The sequence below is a fragment of the Sinohyriopsis cumingii genome, chromosome 5 (genome assembly GCF_028554795.1).
Source record: "Sinohyriopsis cumingii isolate HCF-2022 chromosome 5, ASM2855479v2, whole genome shotgun sequence".
Taxonomy (NCBI): Eukaryota; Metazoa; Mollusca; class Bivalvia; order Unionida; family Unionidae; genus Sinohyriopsis; species Sinohyriopsis cumingii.
In genome coordinates this window covers 71,733,921-71,753,946 of record NC_142965.1, presented here as the reverse complement: position 1 = coordinate 71,753,946, position 20,026 = coordinate 71,733,921, and the positions used below count along the sequence as shown (strand labels likewise).

Genomic DNA, 20,026 nt, shown 5'->3' with positions numbered 1-20,026 from the left:
ATTTGATATGCAAATACTGTTGTTAAAATAATAATCATAAGAAGAAGAAGACTAACGATAATAATAATAATAATAATAATAATACATCATTGACGACTCGGTCTCGAAAGACCATGCGAATAGCGCCCTTGGGGTGTTGTCTGTCTCTGTTGGCAACGTCTGCTGTGGCTGTGCAGGCCTATACGTGAGTGACAGTCCCTACTGCAGTTGGTGCAGACATACTGGGAAGTCTGCGTTACTGTGGTTGTTGTTGCGTTCTTCTTTCTCTTACGTTTCTCTGCCGCCAACTGGCCTCTCCTCGCATCAGCGACTGATATGCCATTGTTTACCATCAGTCTCCAGGTGCCTCGGTCCTCAGCCAGCTCTTCCCAGCCATCGGGTGAAATGTTGCATGCCTTCATGTCCCTCTTGCACACATCTTTGAAACGGAGTGAGGGGCGTCCGACTCTTCTCATGCCAGGGGCCAGCTGTCCATATAAGATGTCCTTTGGCAGCCTTCCATCCTCCATGCGTCGGACATGACCCAGCCATCGAAGGCGGCGTTTAATTAGCAGGGAGTACATGCTGGGGGTACTTGTACGCTGCAGGATCTCGCTGTGTGGAACACGGTCTTGCCAGCTGATTTTCAGGATGCGTTTTAGGCACCGTATATGGAAGGAGTTGAGCCGGCGTTCTTGCCTCATGTAGGTACTCCACGTCTCACTTCCATATAGAAGGGTGCTGAGAACGCAGGCCTGGTAGACTCGGACCTTGGTGTGCTCTGTCAGCGCGTTGTTTTCCCAAACCCTCTTTGTTAATCGAGCCATGATGGTGTTTGCCTTTCCAAGCCTTCTGTCCAGCTCCATGTCAATCGAGAGAGTGTTGCTGATGGTTGACCCTAGGTAGGTAAAGTTGTTGACTGCTTCCAGGGTGACACCGCTGATTTTGATTGAAGGGGCAATGGTGGTATCTTGCACGCTGACATTTGTTTTTTCCAAGCTGATTGTGAGACCAAACTGCGTGCAGGCAACAGCAAAACGGTCTCCCAGTCTCTGGAGGGCTTCCTCGGTGTGGGCCACAAGAGCTGCGTCATCTGCAAAAAGCATCTCCCTGATGAGCACAGCTCTCACTTTGGTCTTTGAGCGCAGTCGTGCCAGGTTGAACAGCCTCCCATCAGACCTGGTGTGTAGATATATGCCATCCGTGGACGTGTCGAAGGCGTAGGACAGGAGCAGGGAGAAGAAGATCCCAAAAAGTGTTGGTGCCAGCACACAGCCCTGCTTCACACCACTGTTAATTGGGAAGGAAGTTGAGGATGATCCATCATACAGGACTGTTCCCTTCATATCTGCATGGAAAGAGATTATCATGCTGAGGAGTTTTGGGGGGCAACCGATCTTACTCAGAAGTTCAAAAAGGCCCTTCCTGCTGACCAAGTCAAAGGCCTTGGTGAGGTCGATGAACATCATGTAGAGTGGTTGACCTTGCTCTCTGCTCTTCTCTTGGAGTTGTCGTACGGAGAAGATCATGTCTGTCGTCGACCTGCCTGCTCTGAAGCCGCACTGTGATTCCGGGTACACACGGTCTGCCAGCAACTGCAGCCTGTTTAAGTATGATGCGGGCATACACTTTACCAACAATACTCAAGAGCGAGATCCCTCTGTAATTATTACAGTCACTGCGGTCGCCCTTGTTTTTGTAAAGGGTCACAATTGTGGCATCACGCATGTCATGAGGGACTACTCCTTCCTCCCAGCAGCGGCAAAGTAGGTCGTGCAGTGGTTTAATCAATGCTGGTTTTCCACGTTTGATAGCTTCGGGCGGGATGCTGTCACTACCTGGTGCTTTGTCGTTTGGAAGGCAGTCGATTGCTTTGCTGAGCTCCTCTAAGGTTGGCACTTTGTCGAGCTCTTCCATGGTGGGCAGATTCTTTATGCTGGTGAGGCCTGCATCAGTGACTGACGTTTCTCGGGAGTATAGTTCTGAGTAGTGCTCCACCCATCTGGCCATCTGTTGCCCACGGTCTGTGATCTTCTCTCCCGTCAGGGATTTCAGGGGAGCGACCCCTTTCACTGTAGGGCCTAGAGCCTTCTTGATGCCACTGTACATGCCTTGGATGTGTCCGGACTCGGCACTGCGCTGGATTCCTTCACACAGTTGTTGCCAGTACTCGTTCGCACACTGTCTAGCAATGCGTTGGGTGTTACTTCGGGCACTTCTGAGAGCAGCAAGCGTCCGTTCATTAGGGCATTTTTTGTAAGCTATGAAGGCTTTTCGTTTCTCCTCGATTTGTGGTTCCATCCTTGATAGGTGTGCATTGAACCAGTCCTGGCTGGGTCGTTCCTTCTTGCCAAACGTTGACATAGCTGTACTGTAGATGGCACCCTTCATGGCGTTCCACTTGGCTGTAGCGTCATACTCAGGCAGGTCCTGGAGAGCCTTGTTCAGGGCAGACACATACTCCTCCACCTTGGCAGGGACTGACATCTGTGCAGTGTTTATGCGAGGACGTCCTTTTGGTTTTGAGCGGTGTAGCGCGTGTGGCTGTAGTCGCACTCTGCTGCTCACAAGGGCATGGTCGGAGTCACAGTCTGCACTGTGGTAGGTTCTGGTGGAGAGGACGCTGTTAAGGGCAGAGCGCCTGGTGATGACCAAGTCGAGTTGGTGCCAGTGATGAGATCTGGGGTGTTTCCATGACACTTTGTGTTGTGGCTTACACTTGAAGAAGGTGTTTGTGATGCACAGGCCATGGTAGGTGCATAGCTCCAGCAGTCTCTGGCCGTTTTCGTTGGTCTTTCCAGTGCCATGATATCCGAGGCAGGTAGGCCAGGACTCCTGGTCCGCACCTACTCTGGCATTAAAGTCGCCGAGGAGGAATAGTGGTTCATTTTTGGGGCATCCTTTGATCTGTTCGTCCAGCTGCCCATAGAACTGATCCTTCACATCTTCTGATGACGTGAGGGTTGGGGCGTAGACACTGATGATGTTGACAGGACCTGAAGTAGTGGTGAGGCGGATGGACAAGAGACGCTCAGTGCCCCCTGTGGGAGGTTCAACCGAGGCCAGGAGATTGTTTTTGATGGCAAAGCCCACTCCGTGCTGACGGGGCTCCTCAGGTTCTCGACCCTTCCAGAAGAAGGTGTAGTTTTCCTCTCTGAGGGAGCCACTAGAGGCGAGCCTGGTTTCCTGGAGGGCAGCTATGCTGATATTTAGTCTGGTGAGTTCTCTATCGATGATGGCCGTCTTTCTGGTGTCGTCCACTTCTCTGAGGTCGTCGGAGATGCCTGTACACATGGTGCGCACATTCCAGCTTGCAAATCGAAGAGCTGGAGTCTTCTTTATTGGTTTCTTGTTTCTTTTGTCTGGTGTGGAATTATCGTCTGCTTGTCATGCTGAACAACACACTGAGCTCCAGACACCCACTGGAGCAGGCAGACGATGGCGGGTCAACACCTTATTGACCGGGGGCTGCCCGGCTTGAGGCGGGCGATAGTTGGCCAGTGGGACACGATGATCCCTCCCACCGTCAAAGCTGACCCGTGGCGCCCCTTCCCTACGCCAATCGGGTGGGACTTATAACCCGTAAACTGTCAGCTTCCGTGTTGTTTCCTCACTCAGTAGCGAGACTGGAGTGTCCTCTCCAGGGCGCAAGCCTGGGCGTGGAGTATGGAGATCCTGGGCTGCCCAGACGTCAGGATCCCCCTCTCGTCCTTGCTGGTGGGGTCCAAAGGAATGCTGAGCATGACATTTGGCACCAGTTTGGATGCAGGAGCTGCCGGAAGGAGGTCGTAGTCGACCCCCAGCCGCCTTAGGGGCTCCACTCCTGATTTTCTGTCTGGGTTTACTCCCATAGCCTTTCCTTCTCCCGAAGATATCCACAAGGCAGTGGAGCCATAATCCAATGGATGGGACTTGGTTGGTTTTGAATCAGAGTTTCCTTCTCCTAGACGAACTGCCTGACAAGGCTAACGAGCTTCATCTGCCCGGGTTTGGGGTCAGAGTTTCCCTTCTCTTAGACTGGTTGCCTGCCAAGGCTAATGAGCCCAGTCTGCCCACCCAGTTATACCGCCGGGTACTCGGTCGCGCCACACAGCAGGCTCTGTTAAAAACAGGGGGCACCGCGTGAAGGTGCTGCTGTGGACACAATAGTGTAGGAGAGGCCATATGCAAGTAACCTCCTGCCCCGCAGAGCGAGACAGTGGTCCTGCGGCGATCACTACACCTGGGAAGGAGAGGCTATGAGAGACGCTTCACTTTCCTTTGGCAAGCGGGACGTCAGGCCCAGGCCACGCAAATATTACGAATAAATTATTATTATTCCAAAAAATCTGGAGTCAGTTGTATATTTTGACGGCTTGAAATATTGGCGCAAAATTATGGAAATGTAATAGGCAGTAATCATGCAGTTGTGAAGCTGTGCTGTGAATGTGTAGTTATGATATTTGCGGTCATGCATTAATATGGAGAAAACTAGTGATAGTCTGGACGCGTTGAACTTGACAGTTTCCAAAGCAAGTTGTACAAAACTCATTGGAAATCAGGGGAAACCAAGTGACTTCTAGTGGGATTCACGCCAGCGTTGAATTCACTCGGTAAATAGTCCCATTTGGCTGATTTGAGATATTATCAATAGTAGTAGTAGTATTGTTATTGTTATTGTTTTCAAAAAACATTCTTTTCATTATTCTCACTTTATTTTTATTATTATTGTAAAATTATTCTTTTCATTATTATTATTATTAGTATATATATATATATATATATATATATATATATATATATATATATATATATATATATATATATATATATATATATATATATATATATATATATGAGAATACTAAAGAATATATTATCATTAATAATTATATTGAAATAGAAACCATTTTGAAAACGTAACGATTAATAATTTCATATTTATGTATGGTGCGCAGGATCAATGGCTACGTTTTGTCATGTTTCGTCCTTATTGGCTACCATACAATTCATAATTAGAGCTTTCACATCACCACCGGTATATGACTGATAAGCAGTAAAATACTGAGTATATTTCGTAATCAAGACCACGTGGATATAAGAAGTTCGAAAGTAGTTTTGTATATGGTGGTCGATGAAATTTCATGCACTTGACTAAAAACTGAAGTTCCAGGTTTGTCAATTTAGACTTACAAATAACTGTGACATTTATATAAAATTGTGCTACTACAGATTTGCGTCCTTCTTGTCTGCAGCTTTACATGGGTGAACAGCGTCGCGTGTTCTAAATTCCTCGGTAAATCCCGTTTGCCGCGATAATATAGTGTTGGAGTATACCATCATGTATAACAATGCATGCAGTAATTATACACGTTCATAATGAACAGAATAATTCAGTTCCTAGCGTATCCATGTTGGCTAAGTTTCTCCCTACAGCATACAACGACGTCTAGGTCACGGCGTATTATCCAATCCTATTTTTCCATTGCTATCTTCAGTGATTGGTTCACCTATAAGTTTCTAAATCAGACCACATGGATGTAAAAAAAAAATCAGAAGTGGAGGTGGTGAATCTTTTCCTTTTTGAAGCCCATTCTACGATACCTTTTTATGATGACATCTCGGAATATTTTGCAAACCGTTTGTAATCACATCAAAGTTATGTCCATTTGCAACAATACTGATACTGATCCACCTTCGCATAATGCGCCAGCTGAGCAGAGTCTATTATGTTTGTTGTACTGATTAATTCTAACAAATTGCACACACGCAGATCTGGGTCTATGCGATTTGATGTTCAAGCTGATTTATACGCGAGTATTATTCGGTTACTTTAACTTTATAATGCGCTTTTTTTGCCGGAAATTTGAACTCCGAGGACGAACAACGCAAATGCCCTTTGCTTATGCTATATGGACAGTATATTTGTAATGGATATCAAGAGCGAGGGTTATGCAAACAAACTTCCGTTATCATATCGAAACACTGTATACAAGTTATATATCAAGAGCAACGTTTATCACATGATACAGTAACATGACGGCCATGAAATACCTTCTCCCAACTCTGCTCGTCGTTGCTGAAGGAATATGCTTGGCTAGTGGCTGGGTTCCCATAATTCTTCGTGGAAGACCCAAAGGAGGCATGTTGGGTCCGCCGCGTGAGAAGAGACCTGGTGAAGTCCTACCCGAACCGATGATATTTAATCTACAGAGGCGTGATCATTTTTCAGGTTCAAGGGTTTACTATTGGAACCAGGTAAGTAATAATACAAAAACTTTTTGTTCTTGTTTAGACAAGAGGTAAAGATAAACGCCACGTTGATAATTAGGTTCAAATTATACTGGTTCCCTTTTATTTGCCATAATTATTCCACCTTTAAATCTGCGTATTTTAAAATAATATTAAAAAACACAGGAAGACATATCAGTAATGATCTCCTTGCTTTTTAAGCCTCAGCGACAATGAAATGGAATCTTTAGACTGGAATCGCGCCAAAATGGGACGTTTTCCAAAGGTCAGAATAAGAAGGTGAACTTTTTTATCCAGTTTAATGATTAAAGTCACTATAATTGGTCCAAAAAAACACCATACAGGTTTTTAAAAAACCCAGTATTTATGGCATGCCAATGATACGACTCAATCCAATTGGTATTATTTTGAATTCAAATTTTGTGATTTTATTAATATAGGAAACAATGACACAAAATTAAATTTGGGTTTATATTTATCCTTCTTCGTTCATTTCTGCAGTCAACTCAAGACAAGTTAAAAAAGAATCTAAAGAGTCAAGTCATTTTCAGAACTATTGCACCATTTTCTATCCGTCTATCAAAAACATATATGCAGCTCAAAATATTTTCGAACAAACATATATTTTCATTTTGAATTCATCTCCACTCTACGTTTGTAAACTTTACCATCACCATCAGTTATGGAGAAAACATATTAGAAGAAACAAATTCGAAGAACTATGCTCACAGTTTAAAAGAAATGAAACATGTGTGTTTGAATTCTTGGTTTCTATTTTGAATGCAGTGTTTTTGTTTTGCATACGGCTTATATACCCTGCGTACGATTTGTTTTTTTCAGCGATACTTTGTAAACGATGCCTTCTTTAAACCAGGGGGCCCGATTTTTCTTCTGATTGGTGGAGAGGCATCAGCTGACCCACTATGGCTACTAGATGGAGCCATGGTCGAATACGCTAAGACTTTTAATGCCTTTTGCGTGCTCCTGGAGCACAGATTCTATGGGAAGAGTCAGCCTACCACGTATGTCATCTACGGTATACTGTGTATATTGAAACTGACTTTCTATATCTTCTTCTTCTTCTCTTCTCTTATTCCAATTTGTGGACAGATTCGTCAATAATATCCAGTTACCATCACCATATGGAGGGTCATAATGATAGATGACACGATAACAAACATAAAATCTGAAAGACGATTCAATTTCTATTTTCGTTTTCTATATACTAGATGAACGTCTCTTTTCTGATCCAGATGGATTTCAGTATTCTACCGACTGTAATCCAATTCTCATCATCAAAGAAGTTATCGATTTAACAGGTTAATGATTATATTGATTATTCCAACATACTGCTGTATTGCCTACTTGCTTACTTTTGCCTCATGCTTTCCTATTAAACCTTTACGCAATACTTTTAAGCTACCCTCTTGTATCTACAAGTTATGACAGATGACTTAAATATGTATCCTGGAAATTCCTTTTATTTTTAAGTGCTTTCCCCTACTCATTCTATACCAAAACATTTTCTGCATGAAAAACATGAATATCTAAGATTGAAGGTTACGTTCCATATGAAGCACCAGGCATTGTTTTATATTCCTTTTCCATGGCTGAATATTCCGCCACTATAGCCTGGTGTGTTTTACATATGTGGTGGTGGGGCTCATGTGGCCCAGTGGTCTGCGGTGTTCGCATTTACAGATCACTGACATCCCACCTATGTCGGTTTTATTCTCCGTTCTGCCAGCGTGGGTATGTGAAAAAGCTTGGCAGTAGCTTCCCGTGGGTAAGTGGTTCTCACCTGGGGTTTTCTGGATTCTTCCTCCACAGAATATACTGGCCGCCATGGAAGAAACTGGAAGGTAGCTGTTGTTCAGAGTCTTTATTTCAAGGCAATATAAATAAAAAATGATCTATGCAATTACCATATGTTTATTGTATATGACCTAGTACTAAGAAGCGTAAATATAGTTAGTGACTTTTTAATAAAGGATTCAATGATCCATGATGGATCCATGATCCATATTGCTGTACAAAATGTCTCAATCGGATGGATTATGGGCGTTATCGTTGGTCAGAGAGGATTTCAAAACGACGAGGAGCTAAATTATCTGGGCAAGAAAAGTTAATCGGTAAGAAAGAAAATACTAGGCATAATCGGTGATACTGTAGTCGCAAATGGAAAATCACAAGTCCTCGGATCTGCATACCAATAAAATACTTCTTTTCATACAATTAACACTGGGATTCTTTTTTGAAATTATTTTTCCAACAGATTCATATCCTTAAAGAATCGAATCGTATAAATTATGTACGATTCAGCAATTTATTTTGAATCATTCTTTAGATAGTTACTTGGTGGAGTAGTTTAGAAAAACTTATCGACTTCCTTAGGAACGATTTTAGCTGTTTAGTTTGGAAATATACAAGATTCTCGTCGAATATTTTTTAACATTAAACATATAGTTGATATTTTATTCTGGTAATATCATATCTACATTATATGCAACTATAAATGTTCTTTTCCTTCTCAGTTTGGAGGTCTACGACAATAAATTTATCAAAGATATCGTCCTAGACCAGTATTTTTATGTCATATAAGTGAGAGAAAAAAGTTTGCTGTGTTACTGCTGCTCTCCTCCAGAAAATAATGTTCGGTTAAAAGAGACAGAGTATTATTATCTTTGTTATGACGACTATACTTCTTATTTAAATTAGATTTAATCTGCTATTAAGTCAAAGATTGGTGAGAGACACAGAGAGAGAGGACAGGTGCGTGTGTGTGGGTGTGTTTTGTGTGCGTGTGTGTGTAATGATATATGTCAGAAGTGTTAGAAATCAAATAATATATTTTCATTTTATTCTGATAACCTATACATAGAATATTATTTAGAAGGAGAGCATTATCGTGGTCTGAAACAAAGTAGTATTGTTCTCGGTGTGTTCAAGTAGTATTGTTCTGGGTGTGTTAAAGTAGTATTGTTCTGGGTGTGTTAAAGTAGTATTGTTCTGGGTGTGTTCAAGTAGTATTGTTCTGGGTGTGTTCAAGTAGTATTGTTCTGGGTGTGTTAAAGTAGTATTGTTCTGGGTGTCTTCAAGTAGTATTGTTCTGGGTGTGTTAAAGTAGTATTGTTCTGGGTGTGTTAAAGTAGTATTGTTCTGGGTGTGTTCAAGTAGTATTGTTCTGGGTGTGTTAAAGTAGTATTGTTCTGGGTGTGTTAAAGTAGTATTGTTCTGGGTGTGTTAAAGTAGTATTGTTCTGGGTGTGTTCAAGTAGTATTGTTCTGGGTGTGTTAAAGTAGTATTGTTCTGGGTGTGTTAAAGTAGTATTGTTCTGGGTGTGTTAAAGTAGTATTGTTCTGGGTGTGTTCAAGTAGTATTGTTCTGGGTGTGTTAAAGTAGTATTGTTCTGGGTGTGTTAAAGTAGTATTGTTCTGGGTGTGTTAAAGTAGTATTGTTCTGGGTGTGTTAAAGTAGTATTGTTCTGGGTGTGTTAAAGTAGTATTGTTCTGGGTGTGTTCAAGTAGTATTGTTCTGGGTGTGTTAAAGTCAGTTTTGCAATGAAAGTTTGCAATAAGATTTAGAACATTACATATGGTGTAATATTTTAAAAGGGCATTGTTTCTGATTACCATACACACACACTTTTATTAAAACGAGTCCTGGACCTTTTCATAGAGGTGATTATTATAAATTCAAACCAAGTATATCCGTCTCACTGTGACCATATATTTCACTTTTGTTGAACAAGAAGAGGCCACTATTTTATTTTCGCTTAAGGTTTAAATACAAAACTGTTCTCACGGCTGTTTTTCATAATTTAATTGTCTTATAATGAGTGAATACAATAATTAGACAATAAGTTGCATATTTTGTATTTACTTATTAAGTTCATTCATCAGTGTACTTTACTAGAAAATGAAGCGTTCCATTTGTAACTATTGTTTAAGATATTTTCTTTAGGCAATACTAATCACGTGGTTTTGTTTAAACCACACTAAGCAGCGGATAAGAAAATTAGAAGCATTAAGATTTTATATATAATAGGTTGGCACTAATGGTTTCAACATAAGGAGAACAAATGTAGTAAGATATACTATTTTATTTAAACTTAACTGAAGACAAATTGCGATTTTAGTGTCTTGTAGTGCTAATATAGTATAAATTTTGATACACCTAAAAATGAAATTAGACAATATTGGTTTTCAATGATACACGTATTATTGCAGTTTTGACAATTATTTATCGCTCGATTGATCAACTATATATTGCTCTGGCTAACGATAAACTCCGAGGATGACCAAATATCGGGACCGGGTTTTTCTGTGGCTCCTCCTGTTGGAAAGATAACTGGCTACGATCCCTCATTTCTTGTGTGTGTTATATTGTGAAGTCAAACAGCTAATTTAAAGGTTCCATGTGTTGTATAATATGATTTCGCGTGATCATGTGATTCCCATAATGTGATTCCCCTAATGTGATTACATAAAATCTATATAAAGGTTGTAAAGTCTGGCATGTAGTATGGACAATGCAAACAGTCAAACATATATCATCAAGAGTCTGTCTTCACATTAAATGCGAACGCAAATAATATGAGTCACATTTCTTTTGTTGGCAGAGATCTGAGTTTGGAGAGCTTAACGTTTCTCAGTAGCAAACAAGCTCTGGCGGATATCGCTGCCTTCATTGACGATGAGCTTAGGATCAAATTCAACCTGACCAATAACAAACTCATCACTTTTGGAGGCGGCTACTCGGGTAATAATGACATATGGAAGAATGTGATAACAAAATTGGTTTTATCCTGTAAAATCTTTAATGGTCATGTTTTGAAATATGTACTACTTGAATTTGTTCTCGTAAAAAAGATTAAATTGTATCAAAAGATGAATAAATATAACTTGTATTGCAATTCACATTATATACAGAATCACTTCGTTTGATCTCTCATGGATATAGTATACGAAACAAACATAAACTATCTTCATAACCAAAGTTTAGAGTAAAACCTCATAAATTATATTTCAGTTTCTAAATCAAATAAGTTTAACTTTCGTATCTTTTTATTCATGCCATCCTGTTACAACAAGTGCAGGAAAAATTATGTTTATATCTTCTATCGGAAATGCAGTAAAATGTATCACTTCTGCAAAAAGAGGTGTATTGAGTGAGCAATACTGTGATCTGTTCTTATTGCAGGATCTCTCTCGGCATGGTTTAGAAACAAGTATCCGCATATGGTAGATGGTGCTGTAGCATCTAGTGCCCCAATATACATGGACTTAGATGTTGGAAGTAAGGTGTAGTTTAAGCGTCTAGTTCTTACAAACCAAATCTGAGGTTTTAATTTACCACAGTTTATCTTAGACTCATGCTAAGGCTCTGCTATAAATTAGAAAGAATATTGTTTATAATGGCCACTGTCCCATTGCTGTTTATTTCCACTGGCTGTTGTTTTTGGTCGCAATAAAAGTTTACTACCTTGTGGAATGTCATTGTAAGTTGGTTAAAATTATGGTGTTATAAAACATAAATAGTGTGTGGGTCATATAAAATAAACTCTCACAAGTTCCAGCATCAAATATTAACTTTCAGTGTTTGATATATCTAAAACTGAGGCCATTCTGATCACAACACAAAGACTTCCTCATTGACGTCCTTTACCTCAAACAATAAATATTAGCAACACCAACATTAAATTCACACAGTCTGTACGAAACCTAGGTGTTACTCTGGACAGAAGTCTCACATTGCACCAACATGTCATGAATATATGCAAGGCTGCATGTCTTGAGCTGAGACGCATCAGCTCCATTCGCAAATATCTTTCAGCTGATGCCACTAAAACACTTGTGTATTCATTAGTACTTTCAAGACTGAACTAGTGTAACTCAGTTTTGTCTGGTTCATCTAAATATCTGCTCCAGAAACTTCAAAAAGTTCAAAACACAGCTGCTAGGATCATACTTAGAGTACCACGATCAGAGCACACCTCCCTGCTGCTCTTTACCCTACACTGGCTATCCATTCGATCCAGAATCAAACACAAAATGTGTTCTCTGTGCTACGTTTCACTGTCGGACTCTAGTCCAACATACCTATCCGACCTCACCCATGTGTATACACCAGCAAGATACTTACGCTCCTCTTCTGACAATCGTATACTCATTATTCCCACTATGAAAACAAAGTCATATAGACAGCGTTCATTTGCATACCAGGGACCAGCAACGTGGAATGAATTGCCCACTGAACTTAGACACAAAGACACAGTGATCCCATTCAAGAGTGCTCTCAAAACTCACTTATTTTGACTGCAAGAACAAACTTAAAGACCTAACAATGTTTCCCACCTTAAATATTCTCAGCATGGTTTTTGATGTTTTCTAATTTCATTGTGATTGTTTTTGTAATCATATCATTATGTTTTTTATCTTATGTATGATTTTTATGTTATAGGTGTTGTCTAATGTTGTAAAGCGCTTAGAGCTTCTACAGATTAGGCGCTATACAAAGTCCTCATTATTATTATTATTATATAATGATAGACAATATGGGATATAAAGGACTTGTAGCGTTGCTTGGCACAATAAATAACTGTCCAAATATTTCATTATCACGTTTAGTGACTATAGATGATCACTATACAGTTATCTGAGTGTTTTTGTGTTTGGCACTTACTTTGTACGGGTTTGTCTTCCGTTGTCAATGTTGGTTCAAATTGGTCTTTTTAGTTGTTGTGTTTTGGTCTCTTTTAAATCATCTTACACTATCTAGCGTTGTACATCTATTTTCTGAGATACAGAGTTAAGTTCAGATGATAATATTTTCCTATGAAGTCTCCAAATATTGAGTAATTTTACTGACAAATTACTTGTGTGTGTGTGTGTGCGAATCGCAATTCGCCAGCCATCATGCTTTGGAGCGTTACTAAGGTGTTGTTAAGTATCATTCAACTACTGGTATGTTTCCCTCACGCGCTTACGACCAAGGCTTTTCCCATCAATCTCTGCGTATGACCAACGGGTCTCAAGGGTTTAAACGCCAGTCGCGTGCCGAGTTCTAACATTCTGACCGGCATTAATAGAGATCACAATATAGTAATAACGAAATAAAGCATTCCAGACTATACAATATTCCAAGTGATATACAATAAACCTTCAATATATTCGTCCTTGTTAAAGATTGATGCTTCCGTAGAATTAACCTTGCTAATACTACAGTAGCGCTATTTAACCGTTTGCATACATCTATATTGACTCGAGTGACAACACAAGAATCTATTTTACTGCAATGTATTACTGCATAAGGAAGTTTCAATAGAGAAATGTATTAAGGTGTCAGTAATGTTACTGCGGTAAATAGTAAAACATGTAAGATAGGGAGCATCCATTGTATTATTGCTACAGGGATTATTCATTATCTGCATATTTCATTGTGTTACCTTTAGTTGGCTATAAAGAAGAAAAACATTTCTAAATTTACATTTCAAGGTTTTAACGCATTCTGGACTATAACAATACTATATTCATTGGGAAACACGTCTGAGTGGTATCATTTTTCGTGTATTTTGTAATTCAGTTTGTTTCTGGATGTACTTTTTCCTGAGAAATACATCAATCATTTTTTAGTGATTATTTTGTTAATGTATCTTAATTTTACACTGAGCCACACATGCCATCTACATTTATGTAAACAAAATGTTTTATGTGTGTTTTATAAAGGAAAGAACATATAAAATATCAATTCATTTGGATCAATTTCATAACAATAGTTTGGACTTGAAGGTTACAATTTTATTTTTTATTCATTCATACATATTGTACAGTTAATATTTATCATTACTAGCGTTTCTTAAATCGTCAAAACTTAAATAGCTCTCCTGCCTTGTGATTAAAGTCCCAAGTTTACATCAAGTCAAAGCTCGGGACGTTACATAAGTAAATGTTTTCCTTAATGTGAAATATGAAGGTGTTCGCAGTGAAATATTAAGTAAATATGAATTGACGAAAAGGTTCAGTTTTATATCACGTTCTTTGGACAGTGAAGAAGTTATGTTCACAGTCTACTTTTGTAGAATCGCAAAAAGGGTCACTGATAAACTGTATATTATATAGATCAGTAAATACGCCGCTGTATCCTTATTGAAGTCTTATGTTCATGTTTTCTTCTAAGTTTTAGACATTTTTGCTAGATACGAGCAAAGCAGAGCAAATTAGGTGTACTTTTACTAGTTTTAACTGAGGACAAAATATGTTTCCCTTCATGCAATAATAGTTGATATGAATATCAACTTTGTGATCACGCTGACATTAACAAATTATGAACTGACTATACTCTGTCGGTCTGGCTATCAGAAACGGCCCTATGATGTGCGGGGCCTAAGGCAGCAAGCGATGAGGGGGACCCCAACCAACAACAAAAAATGCATTGCGGAGTTGACATCCGTTAGCAGCGCGGAGCCACTTAAAGCGCTGGGCCCAATGTGGTTGCCTCGTTCGCCTTGCCCAAGGGCCTGGCCTGCTGGCTATCTTCAATAAGTAAAATAATTTAGTCAAATTGTGCAGGACTGTACAGAATCCCTGATATTCTGATTATAATGATTGACCTTGATACGCTGATTACCATAACTGACCCTAATAAGTTGAATATAATTTTATGTTCAAACCTTCAGTAATCAAGTGACAGCTCGCACTATCCGGAACTGGTCAATGGGGTGGGGGGGGGGGCATGCGCATTGAAGCTAAAGGGGAACTGATCCATGGGAGGGGGGGCATGCGCATTGAAGCTAAGGGAGGCCATTTTAAGAGTTACAATCAACAACTATTTTGCAACCGTGAAATCGCCTATAGGACACACGGTACTAACAGTATGGAAACATTGGAACCAGCCTGGAATTGGGTGAACCTGTAATAGGGTATATGTGTGTTAGGCTGACTAAGATTGGTTAATGATGTAAGTTATGTTGCAGGAAAAAGAATCTTTTGAGAGCTTATCCTAGTTGTAGGTGGAAAAAAAATAGAGACATTGTTTTATTGATGGAATTTCAGTCCTTTAACAGTCTTGAGTTTGGAACACTCATTACTAAAATTAGCACCTGTCTTTTTGGTGAGGAATTGAAAGCACATGTTTCAAACACATGCAGGTCCAGAAAATCCCGCGGCTCATTTCCTTTCCTCTACACAGAAGCTGACATCCAGGTTTCATCTATACTGATAAATATTGGTCTGATCATGAGCACTCAAAAACTTTTAAGTTATGTAGTTCTTAATATCATGGTGTTTGCATAGGTTTACTATGGGAACTGAATTAGTACCGTGAGTCCTATAGACCTTACCACTGGCATTGTTCAAGATTTTACATAATCGCAATCATCTTGATCATGTTCACAAAGATCAGCTTCTTGGATTGTTTGATTTTAGTTAATGGCACTAATATGCATACCATGCACGATAACAGTACATGTACCATTTATCTTGCATGCTAGGTTACCTTGCTACTATTATGGATGTCATGGGGAACACATCACATCCAGCGTGTGTCAAAGAAACTTTCAAGGCAACTAACGCCATTTTTGAGTGGTGGGGACAACCAGATAAGCTGGAGAAGATGTTCCAAATGTTTCGGTACATATATCCTTGCTTATATCGAAGTTAAAATGAATCTGTTAGATTAACATGTAAGATTACTGTTTCGGATTTCAACAGCATTTCATACCTTGAGACGAATGATAGCTTAGATCGCGTGTTACGGTGTCATCTTTCACTCGGCAGACAGTGAAAGTTATTTACCTTATTTTGAAGTACTTACGTTAAATGTCCTCAACTAATCTCCCTAAGGTAATATTGAACGGTTTCTCTCTAAAACAAAAAGGTTAAAACGCTGATTTCGATTATTTAAGTATAAGGACTTGAATTTTACTTTAAAGCTGTGTTGTGCCTGCAAGAAAACATCAAGCCAGCAATAGCAAACTGTCTGTTTTGGTCCGCCATAGCCTCACCTTCGTAACTTTTTAGCCAACACGCGGTCCATATATGTTTTGCAATTTGAAAATCTCAGTAAGCGAAGTCATAGAGGTCGAATCCTTGATGATTATTTGTTATGGATGCGTAAAGCCTATGCATTCATTCGCGCACGGTTGAACACGGTACCGATCGATATTGTCCAGAATAAAAAATAGACAGACGATCCAAATTTACTGGAGGTTTTGTGTGAGTGTGAGTGCTTATTTGTTTAATACTTTTTTATTGTTTGTTTGTTTGTTCTTTTTTTTTTTGGTTGTTTTTTTTTTCGTCTTTTTTTCTGTTTGTTTTTGTGTGAGGGTGTTTGTTCTTTGTATTGCTGTTGTTTGCTTGTAGGTTATTTTTTGAGGGGTTGGGGTTGGCTTTCTATACTTAACCATTACACAATATACTGTATGAATAACATGCTTAATGCTGCTAAATAGCAATTTAAAATAGCACATTTTCCGATATTGGCCTCGTTGTTGTAGAGGCTATCAGGTATTTTTTAAGATATTTTGTAACGTTAAATTAGGGAAATTTGTATTCATTCTATCAAAAACTCTTAACAGTCGTAGCAATAATGCGTTAAATTATGAGACAGAAAATTGCGCGAACTTTCGGAGTGCAAAACAAATGAAGTCCTTGTGAAGTGAAGGTCAATTTGATGATTGTAAGGTTTATATCAGTGATGGATACGTGGCAAGCATTGTCTTTGAATCGTATCTATACCTAATATTTACTGCACACATGATCTGAATTATTTGCATGCCAAAACAACTGTGATATTTCAAAACTAGCACAGCTTGGACGAAGCAATCTCCTTTTGTATCATTTGCCGAAGCTACCATTACTTGGTAAAATTAATATTTACTGCACACATGCTCTGAATTATTTGCATGACAAAACAACTGTGATATTTCAAAACTAGCACAGCTTGGATGAAGCAATCTCCTTTTGTATCATTTGCCGATACTTGGTAAAACTAATATCTACTGCACACATGCTCTGAATTATTTGCATGCCAAAACAACTGTGATATTTCAAAACTAGCACAGCTTGGACGAAGCAATCTCCTTTCGTATCATTTGCCGAAGCTACCATTACTTGGTACTGACATGCAGCAGACCCAGACCCTGACCTTGACTATAAGACAGAGGAAAATCTGCAAGGCATGGCAGAGGAAGGTCTTGCATAGGAGATCGCCGATAGCAATTAATGACACGAGCACCAACAAACCCTGTTAAGCTGCCATCGACAGAAGCAATGCCGCTTGCTGTTATTAAAAACTCAATAATAAACCCGCTCAGTGATTACAAAACTTGTTACGGCTGGGTGGGGGTGGGGTGGATTTGGAAAGCAGACCTTTCTATAAAAAAGGGTATTAAATAAAAATCAGTAATGTTTAGCATTGGATAACTTTAAATATATCGCGTGTGGTGTGTGTGTGTCGCTACGATGTATGCAGTATGACAGTTTTTAATGATGTCTAGCACTGGGGCATCATGCCGCAGACATGTAGCATGATGTCCCACCCAGTCACATTATCCTGACACCAGACCGACCAGTCCTAACACTAACCTCTTAATTCTGAACGCCAAGCGAGGGAGCTGTTAGTACCATTTTTGTAAGTCTTTGGTATGACTCGGCCGAGGATGGAACCCACGACCTGCCGCGTCCGAGGCGGACGCTCTAACCACTAGGCCACCTGAGCGGTCTAATGGTATCGCTGATCCAGCGTTTTACATAGGTGCAACTGTGCTGGTGGATCGAAGTAAAGAAAATTTTCAGATTACATAGATCTGGCCAGGGACACTAATCAGTTAAAAAATAGAACTGCAAGTGCAGGACACGATTAGGTTCTTCCTTCCACGTGAAGCATTCTTGGAAGTTGAGGGAAAACTTGTGTAAAATGATAAAGCTGATTACCCAGCCAATGCCCAGTGGGATTTGTTAACAACTGTATTATGGCGTCGTTTAATAGTGCAAGTTATTACATCGATGGAAAAGAAATCGAATCAATTCCTGACAACGTTGACGTAGCCACAATGATTATTGAACTTGCCAAACCAGCGCACGCTGATTTTCACAAGAACAATTGGCCCAACAATGATGTTTGTCAAGGATGCAACAAACAATGCAGATCATAGATTATACACAACCCTTGTTGTTTACCATTATTATTCTGAGCCTCGCGCTGTTGTTCACACCGCCGTGTTGAGATGCCCCAACCCAAATTTAAAACTTACGTTTCCAAATAATGGTCTTACGGAATTAAAAAATTGTGTTCTTGGCGTTTCCAAATATAAATCAAGATATTACTCAAGAGCATACTCAGACCTGCTAACCCTTACGATTTTTCTGTAAGATTTACGAAACTTACCTTTAAAATACGGACTTGCTGAATGAAAGCAAAAACTACGAATAATTGATTTTTGCCGCAAATTCCGGATAACTGATTCATCCGTAACTGTTTTGGGTCCCATATTAGAATTAGTGGAATTAGTCAGGGAACTATACTAACTTTACAGCATTACCTCAGACATTTTACACTGCACATGTGTTTGCATGCAAAGTGTCTGCGTTGACAAACTGTTGATGACAGAATTATTCTTTTTAAATGGCGTCCAAAAAGCGATGCATGTTGAAGAAGAAACGGAAATTAGGCCTCTTAAAAAGTGTTAATAAGCAGCAGAGAAGGATAAAAAGAAATATTCAGATGCTTCTGAATAAAAACAGGAAGGGACACCATTACGTGTATCGGACGTCACGTGTCAGTTTGAGGATGTCTTGTAGCCAGAGATATGATTGCAGTCATGTGAAACGGGAAAAAAATTAAAAGAATTATGTCAGTTTGAGAGATAGCAATAAGCCGTTGAGCTGCATAGGGGTTGGAACTGAAGTTTGTGGAACTATAGTTGTGATAAATATGGTATATGCTATCTTTACAAACTTTTCAGTTGAACATAATATTTACCGTCGCTGCATGTTTCGAATACCAAATTGTCAAATACGTTTTCCAACTCTGCAGTAGCAGTTTATGGTATTTTGTTACGCTTTGCTGAAAACTGGTCAAACTTACCGAAAAAATCAGCTGCCTTACTGAGACGGTCTTGTCCGGATTGGCAGGTATGCCACAGTAATATGATATTGCACATCTAGTTTCTTCGTGGTTAAACGGCCATCAGAACCTTTGGAAGAGGTTCTGCTTGATTATATTGCACGTGCTAATCATAATCTGCCGTCGTATATGGACCGGCAACAAAACATCGACACGGGTCTGCAAATTTCGCAACAATATTGTACTTTGTTCCCGATTTATTACTTTTCATTGGAACACCATGCGTTGTTTAGGCAATCTGCTGTTTACATGTGTTTTTTATGCACGTGAAGCCCCATCTGGCGATGCTAATTACAGATGCTGAGCTGTTATAATTTTTGACAAGACTCTTTTGTTGGAGGGTGCTGGTGGCCGAATCGATATTTTCAACCTGGTTTCGACAATATGACCTAGCACTCATTGATCCGCATACGTGGTAACTCCGTAACAACAACTGCATTTTGACTCGTATGGACTTGCACCACCCGCGAAAGTTTTTAATGACTTAACCAGGCACGGTAAAGAATCAATGTTTTTTTTAGACCATGCCAATACAAACTCGGTTCGATGGCTCCATATGCGGTCATCTGTCGTTTACCAACACCGCAAACACGTATTGATTTCACATTAAAGTACATTTAATATTATACAATATGTTTATTAACATTTATGGACGTTACTCAGCTAGGCGTCAGGGTGCTGATGTAGTTAT

General features: G+C 39.7%; 1 protein-coding gene across 1 annotated transcript in view; it reads left to right on the top strand.

Annotated features, from left to right (window-relative positions):
• Window positions 1-5,965: 5,965 nt before the first annotated feature.
• Window positions 5,966-20,026, top strand: part of LOC149799418 (putative serine protease K12H4.7) — a 35,228-nt gene continuing 21,167 nt past the window's right edge. The window contains exons 1-5 of the mRNA XM_089957071.1: window positions 5,966-6,216; window positions 7,051-7,232; window positions 10,832-10,971; window positions 11,413-11,508; window positions 15,701-15,839. Coding sequence (XP_089813197.1) covers window positions 5,995-6,216; window positions 7,051-7,232; window positions 10,832-10,971; window positions 11,413-11,508; window positions 15,701-15,839 — 779 coding nt within the window. The 5' untranslated portion in view covers window positions 5,966-5,994. The remainder of the gene's footprint in view (window positions 6,217-7,050; window positions 7,233-10,831; window positions 10,972-11,412; window positions 11,509-15,700; window positions 15,840-20,026) is intronic.